This window comes from Coregonus lavaretus, assembly GCF_964263955.1.
Source record: "Coregonus lavaretus genome assembly, chromosome: 25".
Taxonomy (NCBI): Eukaryota; Metazoa; Chordata; class Actinopteri; order Salmoniformes; family Salmonidae; genus Coregonus; species Coregonus lavaretus.
Window position 1 is genome coordinate 44,371,776 of NC_140012.1, and position 26,498 is coordinate 44,398,273.

A 26,498-nucleotide genomic window follows, 5' to 3' on the forward strand; every position below is an offset into this window, starting at 1 on the left:
GCATCTAGGAGGATAACAATGGGAGATTTAACATCATTCGGAGGTTACAAGCATGTGTTTCTTTATTTTAGGTTAGCTCATATTTGAAACACAGTGAAAATAACATATTTCAAGAATCATTATTCAAATTATTAATGTATTCATTGCGTGCTAGGAATATGGTACCAAATATGTAACGTTTTACTACTTTAATATACATAAGTGAATTCGTCCCAATACTTTTGGTCCCCTAAAATGGGGGAACTATGTACAACAAGTGCTGTAATTTCTAAACAGTTCACCCGATATGGATAGAAAACCTTATGTCTATACCAGACATGAAAACCCTTTGGCACACAAGGTAACATATCACAAGCAATACACAGAGATGCAATTTCAATTGTCTTTATTCGGCTCATGTTACATGGAGAATAGAGAAAAACGAAAGCACTACAGTCAGGTGATTTTCAGAAAGGTCCATCCGAGAGCTTCACTCTTCATCATGCCCTTTCTGTGACAGAAGATGGATAAAGGTTGTGAAAATGAACTGTATATTCTGGAAACATTTGTATGATATACTTTGGGTCTTGAAATGTAAATTACACAATGGGGCAACTCCAATGAGTGTTTATTAAGGTATGGAATACACTAAATATCATGCACTAAAACACTGTTCATGAAATGGTCCTAACATTACACCAACTGTGTTTGCTAAGCAAATTAACTAAGATTTTACGAAACTTTTAAAGGTGCAATGATGTCAAATCAAATAATTCAATTAACATTCAATTACTTTGGCTATTGCTTTAATTTCAACTACAGTCCTTATTACAATAAACATCTCCAACAACGATGCAATTGCATGGTAAGTGACCACTAAAACCAGGAAGTGTGCAAATGATAACCAAAGCAACTGACCTGGGAACAGGGTCACAACTCTTGGCCTCACTCCTCATCCTTTCCTTTCTGTGACAGAGAAGATAGATTGGTTCTAAGAAAATTGTAATCCTACAGGAAAACCTTTATATATTGCCATGTACAATGTGCTCTAGTTAAAATTACAATAAACTTCAACAAGTAAGTAGTATACACTTGGAATAAACTATGAACATCATGTTGTCCCTATACAGACACCAAACATGTCCTGATTCTCCTTAGATCTACTATGTAATCAATAAAACGTTTGCAAAACATTTATAGTTGCAATACTGTCCAATGAACAATTAAAGTAAAATGAACTGTAGATTCATTTCATTCTTAAGCAGTAGGTATTACAGAAAATCTGTTTAAAAAAATGCAATGTAACATTCTCTTTTTGGTCCCAGTTTCTTTAGAAATGTCCAATGTCAATTGTAGTTCATTTACCTACATAGGTAGGTACAATGTTTCAGTGTAATCTGCAGTGTAGGTACATATTGTTACTGAATACTAAATTATTTAAATCAAAGCATGTAATGAATATCAATGTTGCAGAGTGGAGTGGTTATTACATACTGTATAATTGGGCAATTACCCTATGACATCATAAGCTTTAGTGATTTGCTACGGCGGAAATTACTAAAGGCTGTGGTAGACACAAGGTTGAAATATCAAAGTTTTAATATTGTCCTTTAATTTGAATTTCTTTATCAAATTAATGAATGTAAAAATCTGCAACAGGTGTAGTATAAAGTATCATCTTTGACTGTTATTACACTGTAACTACTTATAAAACTACCATGGGAATGAATACATTTAATGTAAAGTGGGGCCTTTTTTTTCTCTCCAGAAAACGTATCTATGAAACCATTGGGACCATTAGCAGCAAGCTATTACATTTAGACTTGATCCTGTCTTGTGTAGTTTTACAACACAATGGATACCAGCAAATTAATTAATATACATTTAGATATTCAGAGGTTAATGGTATTATGGCTATATGATATCATAAGCCTTAAAAGTATTCAACGTTAAGGCTTCAGCCATGAGGGAATCTGAAAATTATAATTAATAGACGATTGAAACAGCAACTACTGACCTTGGAACCGACATCACGACTCTTGGCTCTCATCTTATTGACCTGAGACTCAGCAATATCAGCCCTCTCCTCTGCCTCATCCAGTTCATGCTGAATCTTGCGGAACTTGCCCAAATTGGAATTGGCTTGTTCCTCCTGTAGAAAAATATGGATGATTTAGTCTCTGGCAAACGCAACAATTCATAAATGACAGATGCATCAGTTGGATGGTGGAAGGTTTCGTACTTACAGCCTCCTCTGCAGTTCTCTTGTAGGATTTGACCTTCAGCTGCAGTTTGTCCACCAGGTCCTGAAGACGGCTCAAATTTTTACGGTCTTCCTCAGTCTGAACCAGAAAATCAAGGGGGAAAAAAGATGGTCATATATGAACCATTTTATTCTGAGCCATGTTCATAGTGTAACTTTGATGTACCTGGTAGGTGAGCTCCTTGATGCGTCTTTCGTATTTACGGACTCCTTTCACAGAATCGCCGCCCCTCCTCTGCTCACTTTCCACTTCCGTCTCTAGCTCCCTCACCTAGAAAGATATGATGGATGTTAACACTATTTCCTATTATGGTGTTACTACTACATTCAACATTGAAGCTAGAAATATGAAAAATAATTTGTAATTTATAGAAGAGAAGGTAGGTTAGTCTCAAATACTTACTCTGGCCTCCAGCTTCTGGATCTGCTTCTTGCCCCCCTTCATGGCGATTTGTTCAGCTTCATCCAGGCGGTGCTGCAGGTCCTTGATGGTCTGCTCCATGTTCTTCTTCATGCGTTCCAGGTGAGAGCTGGTGTCCTGCTCCTTCTTCAGCTCCTCGGCCATCATGGCAGCATCCGTAATGGCCTTCTTGGCCTTTTCCTCAGCGTTTCTGCACTCCTGCACAGCCTCCTCCACTTCGGTCGAAAGCTGGGATGTGTCGCCCTCCAGCTTCTTCTTCTGGCTCAACAGGCTGGTGTTCTACACGTATGTTTGAGGAATTACTTTCATAGTATCTTAAACATTTTTTCAAGTTGTGTATATTTAATAAGGCTATCCATTGTCGTCGTCCCATCGGTGCCTTACCTGAGAGTGCAGCAGCTGAACTCTCTCACTAACATCCAGCAGTTCCTGCTCGGCCAGTTTGCGGCCTCTCTCCGTCTGCTCCACCAGGGACCTCAGCTCATCCAGTTCAGCCTGCATCAAGTTGTTGCGTCTCTCCACAATGGCAATGTTCTCCTTCAGGTCGTCACCACCACGTAGGGCATCATCCAGCTGCAGTTGAGAATCCTGTGGAGAGAATTGAGGATTTTAGATTTGTTTCTTAGATTCGTTAGAAAGAGGTCCCAGAAAGACCCCAGATCTGTTTAACAAGTCTTTTTTGGCTTCATCATTATAATAAAAATGTAGTAGGTATGGTGTTTTTGATTAAATGCTGTGGAAGTGTTACCTTCAGATGGGCATGGAGACCCTTAAGTTGCTTCTGGGCCTCTCCTGCCTGCCTGTTGGCCTGGCTGAGCTGGATCTCCATCTCATTGAGATCTCCCTCCATCTTCTTCTTCAGCCTGAGAGCTTCATTCCTGCTACGAGTCTCTGACTCCAGGGAGCTTTGCAGGTTATCCACCACTCTCTGCTGGTTCCTCTTATTCATCTCCATCTCCTCATCCTTCTCCACAAGTTTGCGCTCAATGTCAGCTTTGACCTGGTTGTACTCCAGCTGTGCCCTCAGGATCTTGCCCTCCTCATGTTCCAGGGAGCCCTATGGGAACACAACACACATTGTATGTAAAATCTTCTAATATTTTACCAGCAGTAAATTGTGTCTATCCCTATCAGTAAATATCTTCCAGTCTCACCTCAGCTTCCTCTAGAGCAGTCTGTATCTCAGCCTTCTCCTGCTCCAGCTGTTTACGGACCTTCTCCAGCTCATGGATGCTCTTTCCTCCCTCACCAAGTTGCTCAGTCAGGTCAGAAATTTCCTCTGTGGGGGAAAAAACAATTGCACATCAGAATCTTGTGATAACAAATCTCTGTAATAATATTTAAATGATTGCCTGAAATGCAGGCCAATAATACTGACGCTCTGACCTTGCAGGTTCTTGTTCTCCCTCTTCATGGTCTCCAGATGATCCAGAGACTCCTCATAAGAGTTCTTGAGTTTAAAGAGCTCAGTGCTGAGAGATCTGGCCTCTTTCTGGGAGCTCTCCAGCTCGGTCTGGGACTCCTCAAACTTCTGCTTCCACTCAGCCAGGACCTAGTGGAATCACACAGGTATTGTAAATGGTTTGAGTAAACAGCATATGATTACCGTGTATTATAATGAAAGTTAAGAAGACTTGTGTATCCCATAATAACACCTTGTCGAAGTTCCTTTGCTTCTTGTCCAGAGCGGCAGCAGCTGCATTGGATCTCTCCACATCCACCATGAGATCTTCAATCTCATTCTGGAGTCTGTGTTTAGTCTTCTCCAGGGAGGAGCATTTAGCGTTAACAGCTTCCACAGCTTCCTCTGCATCCTGCAGACGCTGAGCCAGCTTCTTCCTAGATTGACATAGATAGGAAACATTTCAGAACAGCAGACTTTTTTTTTTCTCTCTCTATATATATAATGTTTTTATATCAGGTAATTCATGTATCATTCATCATAAACTTTTTAGTATCGCTCATTCAGACAAGGTTGAATAGCCATGAAAGTAAGAGAAAGTAAGAAAAACATCCTTACTTTGCCTCTTCAAGCTCCTCGGTCTTCTGGATGGCATCAGTTTCATACTTGTTTCTCCACTGAGCCACCTCAGCGTTGGCCTTGGACATGCCACGCTGCAGCTCAGCCTTGGCCTCCTGCTCTTCCTCATACTGCTCCCGGAGCAGGTCGGAGTCATGGCGAGCAGACTGCACTGCATGGGCAAGTGCGTTCTTTGCCTGGAAAATAAATGTAAAAATAAATAAAAAATGTCGTTATGCCGGAGGATGAATGTAGTTGGATAATAGATTCTACATTTATTGTATAAATACCTTGACTTCCTCCTCCAGTTGTCTTTTGAGGTCTTCAATCTGCTGAACGTTAGACTGTTTACCCCTGGTCAGTTGGGAGACAAGAGAGTCCTTCTCCTCCAGTTGTCTGGCAAGTTCACCTGTTTTCATTGATTTTTGATTAGTCTGTTATTGTGGATGTGGCGATTCATTGTGGCTGTTTATGTGAATGTTCATGTTAAGTTATTATACCATTCTCAGTTTGAAGCTTTGCTTTCTGCATGGTGAAATCATTGATGGATCGATGTCCTTCCTCAGCTTTCGTCCTGTATTCACTCATCTGGTCCTCTAGAGTGCGGCACATTTTCTCCAAGTTTGTCTGAAAACACGTTTTTTTTTAGGTAACACAGCACAACCTTCATAGATCATCTCTCTGAAGATTTGATTTGATTTGATTTGAAGAGCATGTACAGTGTCATTTTGCGATAACTATCTGATCTCAGAAAATGCTTGTATTTCATAATGATGAATCCACCGACCTTAGTCTTGACAATCTGCTCCATGTTGGAGACCACATCATCCAGCTCCAGCTTGAGCTCACTCTTCTCCTTCTCCAGCTTCTGCTTCACTCTCTGAAGGTTGTCGATCTGCTCTCCCAGGTCAGCCACACTGTCCGCATTTTTCTTCCTCAGAGAGGCAGCTGTAGCCTCGTGCTGCAGAGTGGCCTCTTCAAGGTCTCTGCGCACCTTCTGGAACTCCGCCTCCCTCTTCTTGTTCATCTCAATCTGGGCAGCAGTGGCTCCACCAGCCTCCTCCAGCCGCTCACTGATCTCCTCCAGCTCTCTGGCCAAGTCTGCCCTCTGTTTCTCCACCTTGGCACGGGCAGCTCTCTCGGCCTCCAGCTCTTCCTCCAGCTCCTCAATGCGGGCCTGAAATGGAGGAAATTAAACTTTTCTGGTAAGAGCAGAACATGAACAAGTGTAACAGAAAGATTCTATTTGTAACAATAATATTTAAATACCTGCAACTCCTTCAGTTTCTTCTGAAGCTGGGCACTCATGGCCTGCTCATCCTCAATCTTGCTGTTGAGTTGGCTCATCTCAAAGTCCTTCCTGATGAGTAAAAAAGCATATTTCTTTGAAATGTCTATTTTTAATGATTTTTGGGAGTTGTGATCTTTTCTGCTATAAAATAATACCAGTATGTAAATAGTTGTATTTTAGTTGTGATCTTACTTCTTCATCCTCTCCTCCATCTGCTGCTTGTCGTTCTCCAGGTCCATTAGGCTCTCCTGGGTCAACTTCAAGTCTCCCTCCAGCTTTCTCTTGGCTCTCTCAAGGTCCATCCTCACCTTCTTCTCTTGCTCCAGAGACCCTTCAAGCTGATAATAATATAATATACTATAATAATATACATAATAATTAGCAGACATTTTATTCCAAAGGGACTTAATCATGCGTGCATAGATTTTACACATGGGAATTGAACCCACTACCTTGGCGTTACAAACACCATACTCTGAAACACCACTGGTAAAATATATATTAAACAATATTCTGAGTAAATAATTTACTGTAGCCCATTTTTAGGATATTTTTTGTCAATTCCAATTTGATTCTCACGTCATCAACTTGCTGTTCCAGTTTGACTTTGGCCTTGGTCAGCGTGTTGACCTTATCCTCCTCATTCTGCAGGTCATCCAGCGTTTGCTGATGGGCCTCCTGCAGAGCCTTCTTCTCCTTGGTCAGCTTGGCAATGGTTTCGTCCAGAGCTGCCATCTCCTCAGTCAGGTTTTTAACCTAAAGAAACAGAGCAGTGTCATTACACTGTCATCCACATCAATTATTTGGAGTTTTAACAACCCTAGAATGAATGAGAAGCTTTGACCTTGTTCTCCGTGGCATGCTTCTCCTTCTCCACTTTAGCCAGAGTGAGCTCCAGATCATCAATGTCCTTCTTGAGTTCTGAGCACTCATCCTCCAGCTTCCTCTTCTTGGCAGTCAGCTCTGAATTCATCTCCTCCTCGTCCTCCAGTCTCTCTGTCAGCTCTTTGGCTTTGGCCTCAAGCTGGATCTTACTCTTGATCAGCCCCTCACATCTCTCTTCAGCATCACCAAGAGTGTCTTCTGACTGTCAACGTGTCAATATATTGTAAGTATATATATATAAATCCTACACATTTCAGAAATTTGGTTGGTTGGAAAATATTCTGACACTACAATGGATGTCCAATTGCTCCAGTAATTGTATGACCTTTGGCTTGATCAAATCATGTCTCTTCCCCCTTCCATGCATCTTGCTGAATCCCAAACCAGTCCCTTCCCCTAAGCCCTCGATTTGCCTCTGCCATATTCACAGGTGTCCCAAAGCTGAGGGAGTGAAAATGATCAAAGGGGGTAGGGGCTAACTAGAGACCCTCCGATAGCCACTTTGACCAGCTTATGCTGTAGGCTCCAGGGTGAAGTGCTATCCCAACACGCGCCGGAATATGTTCAGCCTTTGCACAATTTCATATGATATAATGGAAAGGCATGCCTAATGATATGACACGTGCATTTGCTTGTGTCTTATTTACAACACGTGAAACATGTAACAAATTGAAATGTTTAACTGTTACAGAGGTTTGTATCTCGTTAATCTTGTATCTTGTTATATTTTGTAAGAATTTATGAATTCGATTTTCATGCTTGTCTCATTATTATACATTTTTAAATGAATTGCATCATTGAAGTCACGAGTGTGTCCTGTAGTTTATCAGGTTAGTTGATCCCCCTCGCCGCTCCGGAAGTCACCCTTTGAGTTTCGTCAGCAAATTTGGCAACAGAGGGAGCCCCAAGCGAGTTGGTAGGTGCTAGGGGCTGGTTTGGGTTTGGGCCTCATTCAGGCTGAGAACTACAAAGGCCATTTTGACAAAGGATAGCAAAGTAGCTTTTACTCACAGTAAGGACAGCGAGCTGCAGGTCATTCTTCTCTTGGAGAAGGGAGACCATCTTCTCTTCCAGCTCCTTCCTACGGGCATCCGTTTTAGCATAAACCTCTTTAAGCTTCAGGAATTCTTCCTTCATGTTGGCCATCTCTTTCTCAGTCTCTGCTGTCTTCAGCAGAGGTTTGATCTTGAAGTACATCGTCATCCAGGGCCAATTTTTGACACTCATGAATGCACGAACGTTCCATTGGATCACAAGCATGGCATCCCTGTGAAATGTTATAAAATTAGCTTGTTATGCAACCTTTCCCACCTCCACCATGTTGTCTGCCGAAGTTCTATCTATTGTTTTTCCAACCTGCGGTCAACAATTTTCTGGAACTCAACCCTGGCAAGTAGACCACGTGCTCGGGCCTGGAGGCCAGTGATGATGAGAGCGAGACGGTCGTCTCTCATCTCCTCAAGGGTACCCAGGAGACCAGCCTTGAAGAACACCTAATAAAGATATACAGAGAACATACAGTGGGGAAAGAAAGTATTTAGTCAGCCACCAATTGTGCAAGTTCTCCCACTTAAAAAGATGAGAGAGGCCTGTAATTTTCATCATAGGTACACGTCAACTATGACAGACAAATTGAGGAAAAAAAATCCAGAAAATCACATTGTAGGATTTTTTATGAATTTATTTGCAAATTATGGTGGAAAATAAGTATTTGGTCACCTACAAACAAGCAAGATTTCTGGCTCTCACAGACCTGTAACTTCTTCTTTAAGAGGCTCCTCTGTCCTCCACTCGTTACCTGTATTAATGGCACCTGTTTGAACTTGTTATCAGTATAAAAGACACCTGTCCACAACCTCAAACAGTCACACTCCAAACTCCACTATGGCCAAGACCAAAGAGCTGTCAAAGGACACCAGAAACAAAATTGTAGACCTGCACCAGGCTGGGAAGACTGAATCTGCAATAGGTAAGCAGCTTGGTTTGAAGAAATCAACTGTGGGAGCAATTATTAGGAAATAGAAGACATACAAGACCACTGATAATCTCCCTCGATCTGGGGCTCCACGCAAGATCTCACCCCGTGGGGTCAAAATGATCACAAGAATGGTGAGCAAAAATCCCAGAACCACATGGGGGGACCTAGTGAATGACCTGCAGAGAGCTGGGACCAAAGTAACAAAGCCTACCATCAGTAACACACTATGCCGCCAGGGACTCAAATCCTGCAGTGCCAGACGTGTCCCCCTGCTTAAGCCAGTACATGTCCAGGCCCGTCTGAAGTTTGCTTCAGTGCATTTGGATGATCCAGAAGAGGACTGGGAGAATGTCATATGGTCAGATGAAACCAAAATAGAACTTTTTGGTAAAAACTCAACTTTGGAGGACAAAGAATGCTGAGTTGCATCCAAAGAACACCATACCTACTGTGAAGCATGGGGGTGGAAACATCATGCTTTGGGGCTGTTTTTCTGCAAAGGGACCAGGACGACTGATCCGTGTAAAGGAAAGAATGAATGGGGCCATGTATCGTGAGATTTTGAGTGAAAACCTCCTTCCATCAGCAAGGGCATTGAAGATGAAAGCTGGGTCTTTCAGCATGACAATGATCCCAAACACACCGCCCGGGCAATGAAGGAGTGGCTTCGTAAGAAGCATTTCAAGGTCCTGGAGTGGCCTAGCCAGTCTCCAGATCTCAACCCCATAGAAAATCTTTGGAGTGAGTTGAAAGTCTGTGTTGCCCAGCGACAGCCCCAAAACATCACTGCTCTAGAGGAGATCTGCATGGAGGAATGGGCCAAAATACCAGCAACAGTGTGTGAAAACCTTGTGAAGACTTACAGAAAACGTTTGACCTGTGTCATTGCCAACAAAGCGTATATAACAAAGTATTGAGAAACTTTTGTTATTGACCAAATACTTATTTTCCACCATAATTTGCAAATAAATTCATAAAAATTCCTACAATGTGATTTTCTGGAAAAAAAATCTCATTTTGTCTGTCATAGTTGACGTGAACCTATGATGAAAATTACAGGCCTCTCTCATCTTTTTATGTGGGAGAACTTGCACAATTGGTGGCTGACTAAATACTTTCTTTCCCCACTGTAAGGTGCTGTTTGGATTGCCTTGTATTTGGTTCCATTGATTTTTCCCCCCTCCCTTCGACAAGAAATAACTTTAAGGTGGTGTCCTTCAGATTTACAAAACCTGGAGGTGGTGTTTAGATTCTTAAATTCTTACCTCCAAATGAACATGGGATAAATTGACCACAAGGTGGCCCTGAAATGAGCAATTGAATTGAAAATTCAGCCCCAGTTTGAATTTTATTAACAACACCTAAATGTTACTTTTATGAAGTTTGATAAATTCGTATGACGTTTAGTATATAACATCTAAGGACCAATGTCTTTAAAACATGTACGGATAGTCTATCTTTAATAGCATGGGCACAATGAACTGCCATGAGGGTGTGGCCTGTCACTTGTAATTGCTTTTAAGGAGCCAGATGCTGATCTGCCACATGGTGGCGCTATGACAAGCACATATTTGTATCCGTCAATAGTTCTTGAAAAAAATAAAAATAATAATATGTATGCACTCACTAACTGTAAGTCACTCTGGATAAGAGCGTCTGCTAAATGACAAAAAAAATAAAAAATAGTTATTGCCATAGAGTTTGATTATAATATGCCATTTAGCACATGCTTTTATCCAAAGCGACTTACAGTCACGTGTGCATACATTTTTACGTATGGGTGGTCCCGGGGATCGAACCCACTACCCTGGCGTTACAAGCGCCGTGCTCTACCAGCTGAGCTACAGAGGACCACTATATCCATATATATCACTACCAGACCAAGCGCCGTGCTCTACCAGCTGAGCTACAGAGGACCATTGAGGGTGCACAGGGCCCAAAGCCTTTTTAAGTAGGGCAGTGCCAATGAGGGCTTTCACAATGTTGTGACTTAATATGGGTTAAAGGGGCAAGCCTCAGTTCCAACCATAACAAAGGTTTGAAGCTTATATTTTGGGTTACCAATGGGGCAATTGAACTAAGCTCATGAGGCATTCATACATTTTAGTCTTCAAGAATCAATGGGTGTACAACATTAATATAAACGTCCAGAAATGTATGTAGCAATTGCAGATTGCCGTTTTAAAGGATGGATCACAAAATTCCATTCAGATCAGCAGGAGGGGTCAGCCAATGAATTATACTCCTGAGCATTCAATAACAGCAGGTGGCAGTAAATCCCCAACCTTGGCTTTATACCTCTAGAGGTATAAAGCCAAGGTTGGGGATTTACTGCCACCTGCTGTTATTGAATGCTCAGGAGTATAATTCATTGGCTGACCCCTCCTGCTGATCTGAATGGAATCTAGCTCAGGAGGTGGTATGCACCTTTTCAGTTTATTTACCAACTGCCAATAATACACTCATGAAAATATAAGAAAAATAAATTCACTACTTTAAAAGGTCAACTGCCCCTTAAACCAACTTCTCTGTTTTTAAACGGTCGTTGATGTGGCATCTATATGAGTCAGAAACATTAATTATAGTGTCAGAATTGACAACAAAGTGTAAATAGGATAATTTTTGTCATAAAATCAGTCTCGTCCAAAACTGAGTTTTGTTAGTTTGTCACGATTTACTGGAGGGTTGGGTATGGAATACATTTCTAATGACTCCAATTGCCCGGAGACATGGTCCGTCCCCAGCTGCTATGTGGACATGGTTGTCAAGTCCTCATATAGTTGCGCACGCACATTTTGCTCGGCAAATAGTAGTGAAAATGGGTTTCCATAAAGTTAGTGCAAACTTCCAATGCATTTCAACAACATTGCCAGATGTCCAGGAATGGATTAAATCCGACACGGTCATTTCTGCTGCCTGTCAACCGTCAAAACACTGGTGTTGGCAAGTACCTTTAGCTAAGTAGGTAACATTAGCTGGTACTAGCTAGCCAGTAGCTACTTTTGGTTATACAACATAATTTGTTATACCATGGCATTGTTGTATACTCGTTTCTGATTGGCTTGAAGGGCATTCTAGTGCATGCGTTATTTCCCTATAACACGCAGTATATCAACACGGTAGAATTCAATGGCTATAGTTCATTTTTACATGTTCTATGTTTGAGCAACTTTTGAAAGCAAAAATTCCAATTTAAAACAGTATCGGCATTGTTGAATTAGATTTTCATAATAACAAGCTAGGACTGATGGTTTGGTTAGCTAAACTAGCAGGTCTGTTTGTTTGGTTACCATGACAACCACTGTAGAGCTATCTAGTCAATTTGCTAGCTACTTTTCTAGCGGCCAAATGTGTTAAATTAGAGCCGTGGTATAAAAGGGATAATCAACTCAGGGCTCTATGTGTTCTCTGGAAAATAATGTGGAAGGTCAGTTTCCCTCCACTAGCGTGTCGTGGAACACACCTTCCACATCGTTCATTATTTTCCATAGAATGCAAAGCCCCTCGTTGATTATCCCTAACATAATGCTAGCAAGCCACAGACTAAAGTAGTCTAGACAAATAGAATGCCAAATAGACAAATATAATGCTATTTTAGTCCTGGTTAGACAGCTGAAGTTGTACTTTGATTTGTTAGGTAAGTGTAGTTCTACTGTCTTTTTAAACACATCAGTATGATATTTACAGCAGAACATGTTTTGTCTTTGGAACACGAACTCACTCAAGCTGGGTGATGTTTGTGCAATGTCCATATGTAGCCTACACCTGTTGTTCTGTTGCGGCAGGTAGCTTAGTGGTTAAGAGCGTTGTGCCAGTAACCGAAAGGTCGCTGGTTCTAATCCCTGAGCCGACTAGGTGAAAAATCTGTCGCTGTGCCCTTGAGCAAGGCACTTAATAATAATAATATAATAATAACCCTAATTGCTCCTGTAAGTTGCTCTGGATAAGAGCGTCTGCTAAAATGTAAATGTTGTAGGAATATTAGCCATTGCAAAAACAGGAGATCAGCTCTCTAGTAGTACTCTATGGGTATAACTCAGTTTGGTATGGCAATATGTTGCTCCTACTTTTCTCTCCTGATCCAACAGGCCATATTGCCTTCCATCTATTTAGAGAACTTACCTTAGTGTGGCCTAATCTGTACTGGGTGTGGTCAATGTCCAGAGAGCCCAGCAGTTTTTCTGCTGCCTTCACGTTGTCCATGAACTGACCCTCAGGGATAGCATTTGGATTGAGGATGCGGTATCTGAATTAAAAATCACAAAACAATTATCTTCAATAATGGAACACGTGGTTAGGCAAGCAGCTGCATTTATTTTATAAAGAAAATGTATAACCTTATTTTTTACCTTTGTTTGAAATCAGCATACAGGATCCTGTTGGGGAAGCCCTTCCTGCAGATCCTGATGCCTTCCAGCACACCGTTGCAGCGCAGCTGGTGCATGACCAGAGGATTCTCCATGGCCCCAGGAGTCTTGGTCTCGTTGGGGATGAGGCAACGCACAAAGTGGGGGTGAGTAGACCTCAAGTTGGTCATGAGTTTACCCAAGTTCTCCTGTGAGTATGACACATGTAGAATTCTCCATCAGTGAGTCTCAGAGAATGAGGATGTAATGCTAACATTCCAATCCACAGTTGCAAATATAATACATTTGTTAATATTCTGCCATGCAAAAACATCAGAAATATATGAATTGAAAAGTTTACCCTGTGCAACGCAGACACAGTCTGGAAGGAACCACCTTTTTTCTTTTTTCCTCCTCCCCCAGCTGCTTTGTCTTCACCTGTGTGATAATGAAATAATAATAAATAAATAAAAATACTATTATTACTACTATCATGTCAATTGTTATACTTTAGTGGTTTGTAGTCTTTGCAGACAGAAACATATAGTACCTCCTTCTGCACCAGCATAGCCCGTATAGAGGTTGGCCAGGAACTTAAGGCTTGACTTCTGGAACAGTCCGACCACAGTCTCATTCAGCGGGTCCTTGTTCTTCACCAGCCAGTTACCAATGTTGTAGTCTACAGTGCCAGCATAGTGAACCAGGGAGAAATGGGCCTCTGGTCTACCCTTAACGATCTTGGGCTTCTGGAAGCAGTTATTTTTGCCCAGATGGGTGTCGTACAGCTTAGCTTTGAATGTAGCATCACTGGCCTTGGGGAACATGCACTCCTCTTCAAGGATGGACATGATACCCATGGGCTAGGGGAAGGAATGAAAATACATTAGTGCTAAGGGAAAAGCATAGTGAATAAATATCAGAATCATTTGTCTATTGAAGATTGCGCTTGTAATGTTCATTTTAAATGTACTTCCATTAAATGTTTGAAATCTCCAAAGATAACTCAGGACCCTTCATATAAACTACTGAAAAACGGATGACACCAACCCTTTCAATGAGGTCAATGCAGGCAGCCAAGTCCATGCCGAAGTCAATGAACTCCCAGACGATACCCTCCTTCTTATACTCCTCCTGCTCCAGCACGAACATGTGGTGGTTGAAGAACTGCTGCAGCTTCTCATTAGTGAAGTTGATGCACAGCTGCTCAAAGGTGTTGAACTGGAAGGGAAGTTGGCAGTGACTTTATTTTGTCAGCTGTAATGTTTTAGATAAATCCGTTTTGTGACGTGGCCTTTTATATGGAACTATAGTCTACATCATACACTCACATCAAAGATCTCAAAGCCTGCGATGTCCAGCACACCAATGTAATGCTGACGAGCGTTCTTAGTGTCCAGAGAAAGGTTGATTCTTATCACCATCCAGAGGAACATCTTCTCGTAAATCGATTTGGACAGCGCACCAATGGCGTAGTACACCTACAAAATATGAAGAAAATAAATTTGCAAAGAAATTGCCTCAACATAAACACATGGGAACAGTTTCCCAGACACAGATTAGTTCTAGCCCTGGACTAAACATCACGCTCAATGGGGAATCACTCAGGAAAATATTAGCAACTCTATACAGAAGTTTTATGCTCACAATTATTAGCTCCTGGAAATGTATTTAAAAAAATTATACTCACCTGGTCGACACTCTGACCTTTGGTGACCCATTCATTTCCTACTTTGACCCTTGGGTGACACAGCGCCTTGATCAGGTCAGCAGAGTTCAGGCTCATCAAATATGCAACTTTGTCAACATCTGGAAAGGCGAGGTTTTATGGTTGGGAGGAGGCATTCTGACCGTCGGAATTTTCAAAGATGATTGTATATTAAAGTGAGAGGTTTTAAATCCTCAGCGCTCACCCTCGGTGCCGTCAGATTCTGCTTGCTCCTCCCTCTGCTTGTTCTTGAACTTCATGTTGCCATAGTGCATGATGGCACCAGTCAGCTTGTAAATGCCGTTCTTCTCCTCTTGGGAGAAGCCCAGCACATCGAAGGCATCCTAGTTCCGGATAATAGTAAATTTTTTTGTATTGCGGAGAAAGTTGGACAGATGAACAAGTCAAGATAAATGTAAATTTCCATTAACATTTACTTACATCAGTAGCCATTAGCTCATCCGCATCATTAATGGAAGTTACAGTAATCTCTCCTTGGGAGATGAAGGCGTAGTCATAGGGATTGCTGGTGATGAGTAGCATCTCTGAAAAGATTTGAACAGCACAGTTTATGGTACTGTTTACTATGCGGTGTTTCTCAACCTTTTTTTTGAAAACTGTGGCAGATAATTTACTGACAAAGATCAGTAACATCCCAAGGACTGGTGCTGGTCCACAGACCTGAGGTTGAGAGACACTGAACTTATAGTGTTCAGTACCTAGTTGAATGTTCTAATACTCACCTAGAAGCTCCGGTTTCTTTTGGGACAGGATCTGATAGAAGATGTGGTAGTCTCTCTCAGCCTTGAGCTGGAAAGTGACACGTGACTTTTCCAGAAGATCTGATAAGCATGAAAAATGACATGTGTATTTTATGAATCTGTTATCAAAGAGATTTGTTCAAACCTGATCAAATTGAACTTTTACTTACAAGTCTCAATGTCAGCAGATGAAAGTTTCCCAGTGACTCCAAAATGAATTCGGATGAATTTACCCTATGAGATTTTACCAACATATTAATTAATGCGCCCATATACACAAGGTAATGGGGTGATTTTATAATAATGACGTGTTCTCAAACAAGAGGGAAAAAAACGTACGAATCGGGAGGAGTTGTCATTCCTGATGGTCTTGGCGTTACCAAAAGCCTCCAGGGCAGGATTGGCCTGGATGATTTGATCCTCCAGGGTCCCCTACAAACCAACACCCACACAGTGTTACATCTCTGTAATGAATATCTCATTGATTTTGTCAACAGGAAGTGTGTTTCATTTGGGACGAACGTTCTGTTTACCTTTTTTTCTTCTGCTGCACTTTTCTTTCCGCTAACAGCAGCAATGCTGGCGAAGTACTGGATAACTCTCTTGGTGTTCACAGTCTTTCCAGCACCGGATTCTCCACTGCGATTGGAAATATAAATATTGTTTGTTTACGACATTTCTCCTAATTGTAAATAGACTCAAATTGATATAAACCTTTGGTTGATGTACTTACGTGATGAGGACAGACTGATTTTCCCTGTCTGTTGAAAGAAAAGGAATATCAGTAAATAGCATACGTCATTTTCCAACTATAGTTTGATGTTTTCAATGTACTTAGAAAGCAGCAGTTGCATTTTACCTGACAGCATGTACTGGTAGGCATTGTCAGAGACGGAGAAGACGTGAGGAGGAGCTTCAGTCCTCTTCTTGCCTCTGTACGCAGTGACAACAGACTGATCGTACACTGGCAGCCACTTGTAGGGGTTGACCGTGACACAGAACAGCCCTGAGTAGGTCTGTGGAAGACGAGAGAGGTGCAGATTTAAAATTATATTCATTTGAATCAATGTTTTGATATAATGGAGATGTCAGCGGGCAGGTTATTACTTACGTAGATCATCCAGGCTGCGTAACGCTCTTTGAGGTTAAACAGCACAGCGGGCTCGTGCAGGAAGGTGAACATCGCCATGTCTTCAATTTTATCAAACTTTGGCGGGTTCTGGGGATGACAGTCGACCTCCTTCACGACAACAGTCTGAAAGTAAATTACATTTCCACAGTTTGGTTCATTTTATATTCAAAGTACAATGGATAAATCATTATATAGAGTACATATTGTTCCTGTTGTCTATCCATGTTTAAAACATTTTCTTGATATATTTACCTTCCCGTACTCCGTATCGACTGTGATCTTGTCCCCGTCTCTGCTGGTGATTGTGCCCTTGACGTACTCAACCTCAGGGTCAGGCACATAGCACTCCCTCTTTATATCAAAGGGTCTAGTCTGGCATTCCATCCTCTCCTTGTCTGGTTTACGCAGAAAGGGAGCTGCCGCCCCGAACTCCTCCATCGCCATGTCCCCCATCCTGAAATCTGTACAGGGAGGAACAGAAAATATCTACATACATCCACAGTTTCATTCCAAAATATCCCATTCTGACATTAGCATTAGTTGGTAAATCCTGAAAATGATCTGTTGAATGAAATAGTGAAAACTGTGTTTCCAGGATAGTTTGAAATAGTATGTATCTTGTGCAGTCTGAATTGATCAGCAGTTTGATGGTCCTTTTTGTTTTGTTTCACACTAAATGCGTGGTTTTGTTGAATACATGCTAAAGAAGATTGTTTACTTTTTACTTCACAGGGATTGGACCTTTAGTCTTAGAATCATTAGGTAATAGTTAAAACTGTATAAGCAATCATGAAACTCCTGTCAATTTGGTGAAAAGCCTATGTTCCATCAGTGGGTAAAATAACTATTTCTTTAAAACTTCTAAGTGGTCTGTCTGTGAAATCAGGAAATTGTGAAGGAACTCGTCATACCTACAGTACAAGGTGCTCGTCACTGGAGACAGGGGATAACACACTATCACATTTCATAACGCTTTTAAAAACAATGACCTGAACTCCGGATCACTAAATCAGCCAATAGATGGCACGGGCATACTAAATCAGCCAATAGATGGCACGGGCATACTTGTTTAGAACACATCCATCCATTTATATCGTCATGACAATGTGATTTTGTTGAGTACATTCATTAAATGGTACTTTTCTACTGCTAACGAAGACAGTTTATTTACTTCACAGGGATTAGACCTTTAGTCTTAGAATCATTAGGTAATAGTTAATACTGTATAAGCAAATTCCATTTTGAATGAGATTTGCATGAGCTTGCATTTCACAGATGCTGACATGGTTTATTTTGTGTGAATGAATTATGGTGTACAGTTATAATGTATTATTATTACTGTTATATGTATGAGCCTTACAATGTTTCATAAATCAACTTATAACATATATGTTGTCTTTCTATGTGGCAATTTATAATAGGTTCTAAATGACTGGTAATAGCTCTGGCTTATTGTAAGAGGATACTGTAGCAATCCTCGTTAATATGAGCCACGTTACAATTCCCACCAAGTAGGTTAACATTGGTGTTAGAAGTGGGATGTCAGCCATGAGGCCATCGGAACGCACGGACAGATGTGTGAGGGGGCTGATGTGGTGTAAGCCCTGGGATGCGCCTTTCCTGTTCGGAAGGGGCTGATGTGGTCGAAGCCCTGGGATGCGCCTTTCCTGTTCGGAGGGGGCAGTGTAACGACCCTCACTAATATGAGCCATGTTACAATTCCCTCTTAAGTGAGTTAACCCTATCAGCACGATGTGTAGGGTGTTTGCCTTTCATACCAGCGGCCCGGGTTTGCTTCCCTGCCCCGCCGTTCGCAACGATACTTATATATTATAAGCAGTTCATAGTCACTTATGACAAGTCTTATAATGCATAATGATCATGTCTTAATAATATTTGTTTGGCTTCAGTAAAGTGTTACTCTAGGCTGGGATTCTCAATTGGTATCCTGGCTGAATAACAAGTTCATCTCAAGCTAGAGAGACTGCAATCTTCAATCCTCAACACATGCTCTTGTGTAATTAATTACGAATTAAATCACCTTAATTACGGTCAGACTTTTGATGGCCCAAATTCAGTTAATTGCAGATGCAGTTAAGGCAAAATGTACTGCTGTAAAACCCTATAAAAAAACGTTTTCACATCAATAACTTAAATAACCAAGCAAATGCATCCCATGACTTTAAATATATATATGTAGGCCTGTGCCTTAGTCAAGAGAGTGTCTACACTCTACAACCTTAGTGTGGAAGTTAACGATCCTTACCGGTTGTTGGTCAGTGGTCACCTCTTGGAAGAGTTTGGTGGAAAGGATCTCTACTGAGAATGAAATAGACAAATACAAAGACCAACATCAATCACCTGACCAGCTGTGTATTTGCTGATTTGTGCCTTGTGGGAATCATAGTTGTTGCAGACTGCCTCTATGTGCTTACCTTTAGGATGACAGTCCGGTGCCTTCTGTCTCCCTGGTCTGTTTCTCTCCAGACCCTGCATCCCTCTTTATAAAGGGTGTTGTTCAGCCCTATATGGACAAGGGCCTTGCAAAAGTTACTCCGATTATTTTAAAAATATCTGTATTTGGAAGTAGAGGTGTGTAGAAGACGGGCTATCAATGAGGACAGAGGAGGGGACAACAAAAAAAAACCCAGGGTGCGTAACTCCTAATTTGGACTGTCACTTTATGAGATGACTTCGTGTTGACAACATTTCGGATCCCGTTTTAGCACCCTCCTCCACGGGTCAGTCTCAGACACAATGTACATTCATGTACGGTATGTATGTTTGCGCAAGGAGAGATTGAGAATCTCATGTTGATTGTGTTTTATCATATAATTGTGCTTTTTAATAAATGCAGATAGATATATATTAAGTAGAACATGTATGATTCTCTTGAAGCATTTTCTATAAAGTGCAACATTCAGGACAGCACACCTTTTTCCTCCAGGTGCGGCAAATCAACAGTACTTGCTAGGACCGAATTGAACTCGGTGTGCAGATTAATTTACATTTTAGTCATTTAGCAGACGCTATTGTTCAAAGTCACTTACTTAAGTCTGACAACCACAGTCATAGTAAGTCAAACTTTCCTCAATAAAGCAGCTAATCGGGCAAATCTGTGCTAGTAAGAAAGAAGAAGAAAGGCAAGTATAAAGGTGTTGGGTTGTTTCTTGCCCCCGTACTATTCATACCAATTATACTGTGTAATAGAAAGAGGAGGAAGGGAAGCGCTACCAAGGTACACAGTAGTAGATGTTGGTAGACAGAAGGTGCTCTTTGGTCAAAAGGGGTGAATTGTTCATCATAATGAAAGGAGGACCAAGGCTCTCTTCATACAATTCATAAAAAATGCCTTTATTAGTATGGCAATGTTCAATAGAAACAAGGTTTAAAAAAAAAAAAATCTGACGCGTATACTGAAATCATTGCAAGACAACTGCAGCTGTCCTCCTTTGTTCGCCAAGGCAAGGTCACGGTCCTTTCCATTGTCACAGAGCAACAGCTACGGTAAGTATAACCCTAGGCCCCATCTTGTTTATGCGTCATTGTTCCTTTCCTTTATCCTTGAGGACAAAGATAAACCTGTCAAATTGTTCTTGGATTCCAACTGACCACAATGTGCTTGAGTGCATTAGGTGCGTTATGCATCTGCTTCCACCATGACACATACCAGTTAACATGTTCACCTTCAAAAGACAATATCCCATTTGAAACAATTACATTTACATTTTTAGTCATTTAGCAGACGCTCTTATCCAGAGCGACTTACATGAGCAATTAGGGTTAAGTGCCTTGCTCAAGGGCACATCGACAGATTTTTTTCACCTAGTCGGCTCGGGGATTAGAACCAGTGACCTTTCGGTTACTGGCACAACGCTCTTAACCACTAAAGCTACCTTGATAAATAGCCTTTTCTATAGTTTAATAGCATCCTCTGTTTAATGTTTACATGAAGTCAGTCTTAAGGCCTGGTTACAACACTGATATGAACAAGTTCTAGACGATCATAAGGGTATATGTATAGTTTAAATTAGGCCAACGTCAACATTATCCTGCCCTTTGACAATGGATAACGTTATAACACTGGATAATGTAATAAACTTATTTTATCATGTAATAAAACCCGGGTAATGTAATAACTTATTATTTTGTAATGTAATAAAATCGGATAATGTCATAAAAAGCCAGTTAATTTAATAAAACGGTTGAACTGATATGTAACTGTTTCCCGGATAATGTACTAAGTTATTACGTTATTTGGTGGTCAATACAATATCAGGTGAGTAACAAACGTTTTGACCTGCGTGCCACAATGTCCCAGGCAAGGTTATTATTCAGAAATAGTTTTTTGGGGTCTCAATTGCAACAGACATTGTGTATGATTATATGCACACAATAATGTGATTATTGGAACGGTGGATGTGAGAAGACATTAGTGAAAGTGTGAAGCTGTGTCTACAAGGTTGTAATGTGGTGGTTGACATAACTGGAAAGAAAGTTACCTCCTTCGAGACAGTGAAAGTGTGAAGCTGTCTACGAGGTTGTAATGTGGTGGTTGACATAACTGGAAAGAAAGTTACCTCCTTCGAGACAGTGAAAGTGTGAAGCTGTCTACGAGGTTGTAATGTGGTGGTTGACATAACTGGAAAGAAAGTTAGCTCCTTCGAGACCTGTGTGTGCATGGGGTTAATGCCCTGTATTTTCTCCTGTAAACTGTAGGAGCCCCCTTGACTCCCACAACTTCACACCTGTGCCTAGCTTCAGCCTTGAGCCTCTGTAATTAGCTTCTAGATCTGAACATACCAGACCGTGTCCCTCAGTGACATTGTTAAGGCTCCCATTCCCAGCTGTCTTGTATGTGTCTGTGCTATGGATGTATTTGAGTCTTGCTTGATGTACTTCAACATATGGACTCACCTTGAACTCCATAGAATGTCAGACTGCCATGCGTTCTCCACTGCTCCCCCCAGGGCTGAGACCATGTCTTCCCTCAACCAAGGCACGTGAGCTCCCTGATGGGGTGAGTGAAAGAGGAGACCGTGATCCACAACCCTAAACACAGCACATTGAGACAAATCGCTTTTGCAAGAGAGACCTGGACACACTTTGAAACGCACCTTGGGCAACCTTTTCCTCATGCAAAGACACGCTGTGAACAAACAACGGTGAGATAAAAAGACGAGCGTTCTGAATAGCGCCCCTTGCATCTGCCTTTGCGTGCGCCACCTGTATCATGCTGTTGACAAACTCTGTTACAATTCACAAATCTTGCCGTCTATTTAAAATTGGACTAATTGTGATCACAGTTTATGTGTCTTTTGCATTAGTGAAATATTGCGGCCGTTATGCTAGCTGGTTTTGCATTCGTGCTTAGGTTATGAAAATCATGCCTCCCATCATCTCAACTGGCCCTCAGGATTTTCCCGCCACAACATCCCTGAAGAGACAGTAACTGACAGCCAAAAGCAAATAAAGGTATTTGATGACACTTTAAAATGTATCTCTTATCTATTACGCTGTTCTGCTAAATGTCTTTAATTTCTGTCTTTTGAGACCATGAACACACAGATGGTAAAATGATCATTGTTTACTTGCGTCACGCTGCCTGCAGAGCATTGTGGCAGGAAGCATAATTGCACATTTTATTTTAATCTAAAGTTTTTTTCAATTGAATTTACTGTACAATGTAAGCTATTTATTGGATTTTAATCAGGACGAAAGTTAACTTTTAAACCAGCGTATCTGTATGATTCCCTTTCTTTTTTCAATTTGATGCATTTCACTTTTCATCTCTTTCATCTGATTCATTTTGCTTTCAGGTTCCTTCTTCCCACTACGTCTGTACATCAGATCATTTCAGGTTCCTTCTTCCCACTACGTCTGTACATCAGATCATTTCAGGTTCCTTCTTCCCTCTACGTCTGTACATCAGATCATTTCAAATTATGTGATTGTCGTCTCCACGTCTTCTAATCTTTGGACTCCAGAACAGTTGAGGTCCCGTTAACAGTTTTCTAAGTATGTAAAACACTTGGTCTTGTTTTGATCTGTACATGATTTGTAGTCTGTTCATGCCATTGCACTGCTTTGGTCATTTCTATTTGCTGTAATACATTCCTCTATCTCTCATTATTCCATCTATTATCACTGTCTTATGTTACTCAGACGTACTGGTTGAGCTTTAAACAAGACAGATCTGGATTCATGTCAGCAATGAGGGTAATAGCTCAGTGTTTACGCACTAACTTTAAATGCTTAAAAATCAGGAGTTATTTTACCTGAAGGGTCTTTGAGTGACGATAACACTAGGGTTAGGCGGTATTCAGATTGTCATACTGTTTCTGTACCATACTGGGGTATACTGTATATTTATTTATTTATGGCACAAAACAATTAGGGAAACGGAGATCTTGATCCAGGACTGGATTGAATGTCTCTGCTGTAACCAAGAAGCTAGAAAGTTAGCAAACCTAATGCATAGCTGGAGCCCTGAGCTGGAGCCCTGAGCTGGAGTCCTGACCTGGAGCCCTGACCTGGAGCCCTGAGCTGGAGCCCTGACCTGGAGCCCTGACCTGGAGCCCTGACCTGGAGCCCTGAGCTGGAGCCCTGACCTGGAGCCCTGACCTGGAGCCCTGACCTGGAGCCCTGAGCTGGAGCCCTGAGCTGGATATCATTTATTTGACACACCTTAGATTTCTTATAGTTATAGTTAACTTATAGTTATAAGCAGTGGTTATTTTCACAGGGATCACAGAAGTATCTAGGAGGATAACAACGGGAGATTTATCATCATTCTGAGGTAACAGCATGTGTTTCTTTATTTTAGGTAACCTCATATTTGACTCCCAAAATCAGAGAAAATCTAATGTTTAAAGAATCAAATCATTAAAATGGAACTATTAATGTCAAAACTCACCACTCATGTAGCCCTATTGCAAACGTTCAATCAGCCATGATGGCATAAATTCAGAGAATTCTGCCCAATGGGAACGCTAAAACTCACAACACTCTTCACACCAACTAATCCAGGTAATGTCCGGGAGTTGCCCCAACCGCAGGTCGATAACAGAGTCTGCATCCAGAGCTCTCTGAGGATAATTGTTTGCATTGTATGGTCTTTACAGGATTTGTTGTTACATGGTTTTAAGGGCCAAAACATCAAAATGCACCTATTTGATATAGAAAAACCTTATTTAGTCTGTAGTGTAGCATTACTAAGTAAGTGTACCTCTTGTTCTGAATGTACGCTGAACAAAAATGTAAACACAACATGCAACAATTTCAAAGATTTGTCTGAGTTACAGTTCATATAAGGAAATCAGTCAATTGAAATAAATGCATTAGGCCTTAATCTATGGATTTCACATGACTGGGAATACAGATATGCATCTGTTGGTCACAGATACCTTTAAAAAAAAGGTAGGGGAGTGGATCAGAACACCAGTCAGTATCTGGTGTGACCAGCATTTGCCTCATGCAGCACAACACATCTCCTTCGCATGGAGTTGATCAAGCTGTTGATTGTGGCCTGTGGAATGTTGTCCCACTCCTCTTCAAAGGCTGTGCAAAGTTGCTAGATATTGGTGGGAACTGGAACACGCTGTCGTACACGTCGATCCAGAGCATCCCAAAAATGCTCAATGGGTGACATGTTTGGTGAGTATGCAGGTCATGGAAGAACTGGGACATTTTCAGCTTCCAGGAATTGTTTACAGATCCTTGCAACATGGGGCAATACATTATCATGCTGAAACATGAGGTGATGGCGGCGGATGAATGGCACGACAACGGGCCTCAGGATCTCGTCACGGTATCTCTGTACATTCAATTTGCCATCGATAAAATGCAATTATGTTTGTTGTCCGTAGCTTATGTCTGCCAATACCATAACCCCACCATGGGGCACTCTGTTCACAACGTTGACATCAGCAAACCGCTCACCCATATGACTCCATACACGCTGTCTACCATCTGCCCGGTACAGTTGAAACAGAGCATTCATCCACAAAGAGCACACTTTTCCAGCGTGCCAGTGGCCATCGAAGGTGAGCATTTGCCGACTGAAGTCGGTTACGACGCCGAACTGCAGTCAGGTCAAGACCCTGGTGAGGACGACGAGCACGCAGATGAGCTTCCCTGAGACGGTTTCTGACTGTTTGTGCAGAAATGCTTTGGTTGTTCAAACCCACAGTTTCATCAGATGTCCGGGTGGCTGGTCTCAGACGATCCCGCAGGTGAAGAAGCCGGATATGGAGGTCCTGGGCTGGCGTGGTTACACGTGGTCTGCGGTTGTGAGGCCGGTTGGACATACTGCCAAATTCTCTAAAGCAACGTTGGAGGTGGCTTATGGTAGAGAAATGAACATTCAATTCTCTGACAACAGCTCTCGTGGACATTCCTGCAGTCAGCATGCCAATTGCACGCTCCCTCAAAACGTGAGACATCTGTGGCATTGTGTTTTGCGATAAAACTGCACATTTTAGAGTGGCCTTTTATTGTCCCCAGCACAAGGTGCACCTGTGTAATGATCATGGTGTTTAATCAGCTTCTTGATATGCCACACCTGTCAGGTGGATGGATTATCTTGACTAAGGATAAATGCTCACTAACAGGGATGTAAACAAATTTGTGAACAACATTTTAGAGAAATAAACTTTTTGTGCACATGTACAATTTCTGGGATCTTTTATTAATTTATTTATTTCAACACTTTACATGTTGTTTTTATATTTTTGTTCAGTATATTTAGAAAATGTGCCAGCCTTCACTATTCTTCACTGTGTTCTTGGGGACCTTCAATGCAGCCAAACAGTTCTGTGCCTCGACACAATCCTGTCTCGGCGCTCTATGGACAATTCCTTCGACGTCATGGCTTGGTTTTTGCTCTGACATGCACTGTCAACTGTGGGACCTTATATAGACAGGTGTGTGTCTTTCCAAATCATGTCCAATCAATTTAATTTACCACAGGTGGACTCCAATCAAGTTGTAGAAACATCTCAAGGATGATCAATGGAAATGTATCATCTGTTGTCATATGTTGTTGACAGTCATGTAGTTAATGTTTTGTTTAATACATATGTTGTTAATGTTTAGTTGAATACATATTTAGTTGATTAGTACAGTAATGTAATTCATGTTTTGTTGAATACATATTTTGTTGATCAATACAGTAATGTAGTTAATGTTTTGTTTAATAAATATTATGTTGATCAGTATAGTAATGTAATTAATGTAATAAATTGATAAAGCATAAAACTGTTTCCTAAATGTCTCATTAAAATTGTGCATTGCTTTGTGACCCACAAAAGAAAATAGATGGCGTCGTTATGCGGTAAGATATGTAGTGCTTAGGTTAGTTTTCCATAATCTATGACTTAATAAGACCAAAAAAACTCCCAATGACAATCTTAAATCCTCCCTATGGACAACAGTTTTCCTTTATGTTGAAACAGATGTTGTTTGAAAGTGGGGCTCCTCTGGCACTTCTGAGACTTGTTTCATGGTTTGACTGTGCCCAAGAACACTAAGGTTGTTACGCTATGGTTAAACCCAGCACTCAGAGAAACAAAACACGACTAAGGGAGTGGAAGAAACAAAAATTCTTTTTATAAAAGTTCAATTTGTCTTAGTCCAAAAACAACTGAAGAAAAGGAACAGAGTGGGCTAGTCGGCTCCGGATGAAGGAGAGGCTGAGGCAGGCAGGCAGGCAGGCAG

At 41.3% G+C, this 26,498-nt stretch overlaps 1 protein-coding gene across 5 annotated transcripts; it reads right to left on the reverse strand.

The window, feature by feature from the left end:
* Positions 1–439: 439 nt before the first annotated feature.
* LOC311101078 (myosin-7-like) lies at positions 440–17,234 on the reverse strand (the record flags this gene model as incomplete). Of its 5 annotated transcripts, XM_084142126.1 has the most annotated exons (38): positions 440–490; positions 898–945; positions 1,997–2,131; positions 2,226–2,321; positions 2,409–2,513; positions 2,646–2,942; positions 3,048–3,251; positions 3,412–3,720; positions 3,818–3,942; positions 4,050–4,215; positions 4,319–4,502; positions 4,684–4,880; positions 4,974–5,092; positions 5,184–5,310; positions 5,471–5,860; positions 5,953–6,043; positions 6,167–6,312; positions 6,554–6,730; positions 6,819–7,061; positions 7,871–8,126; positions 8,216–8,352; positions 12,960–13,083; positions 13,187–13,392; positions 13,545–13,621; positions 13,734–14,043; positions 14,231–14,401; positions 14,512–14,661; positions 14,871–14,989; positions 15,094–15,232; positions 15,330–15,433; positions 15,632–15,730; positions 15,820–15,883; positions 15,989–16,081; positions 16,183–16,288; positions 16,383–16,410; positions 16,509–16,665; positions 16,761–16,904; positions 17,034–17,234. In XM_084142126.1, 37 exons carry the CDS (start codon positions 17,232–17,234, stop codon positions 925–927), a joined length of 5,817 nt encoding a protein of 1,938 aa, XP_083998252.1. The 5 variants fall into 5 exon arrangements, with proteins under 5 accessions (XP_083998252.1, XP_083998254.1, XP_083998256.1 ...); XM_084142128.1 differs by lacking the exon at positions 898–945 and having other exon boundaries at positions 470–490; positions 13,746–14,043; XM_084142130.1 differs by lacking the exon at positions 898–945 and having other exon boundaries at positions 470–490; positions 13,545–13,606.
* Between the last annotated feature and the right edge of the window lie 9,264 nt (positions 17,235–26,498).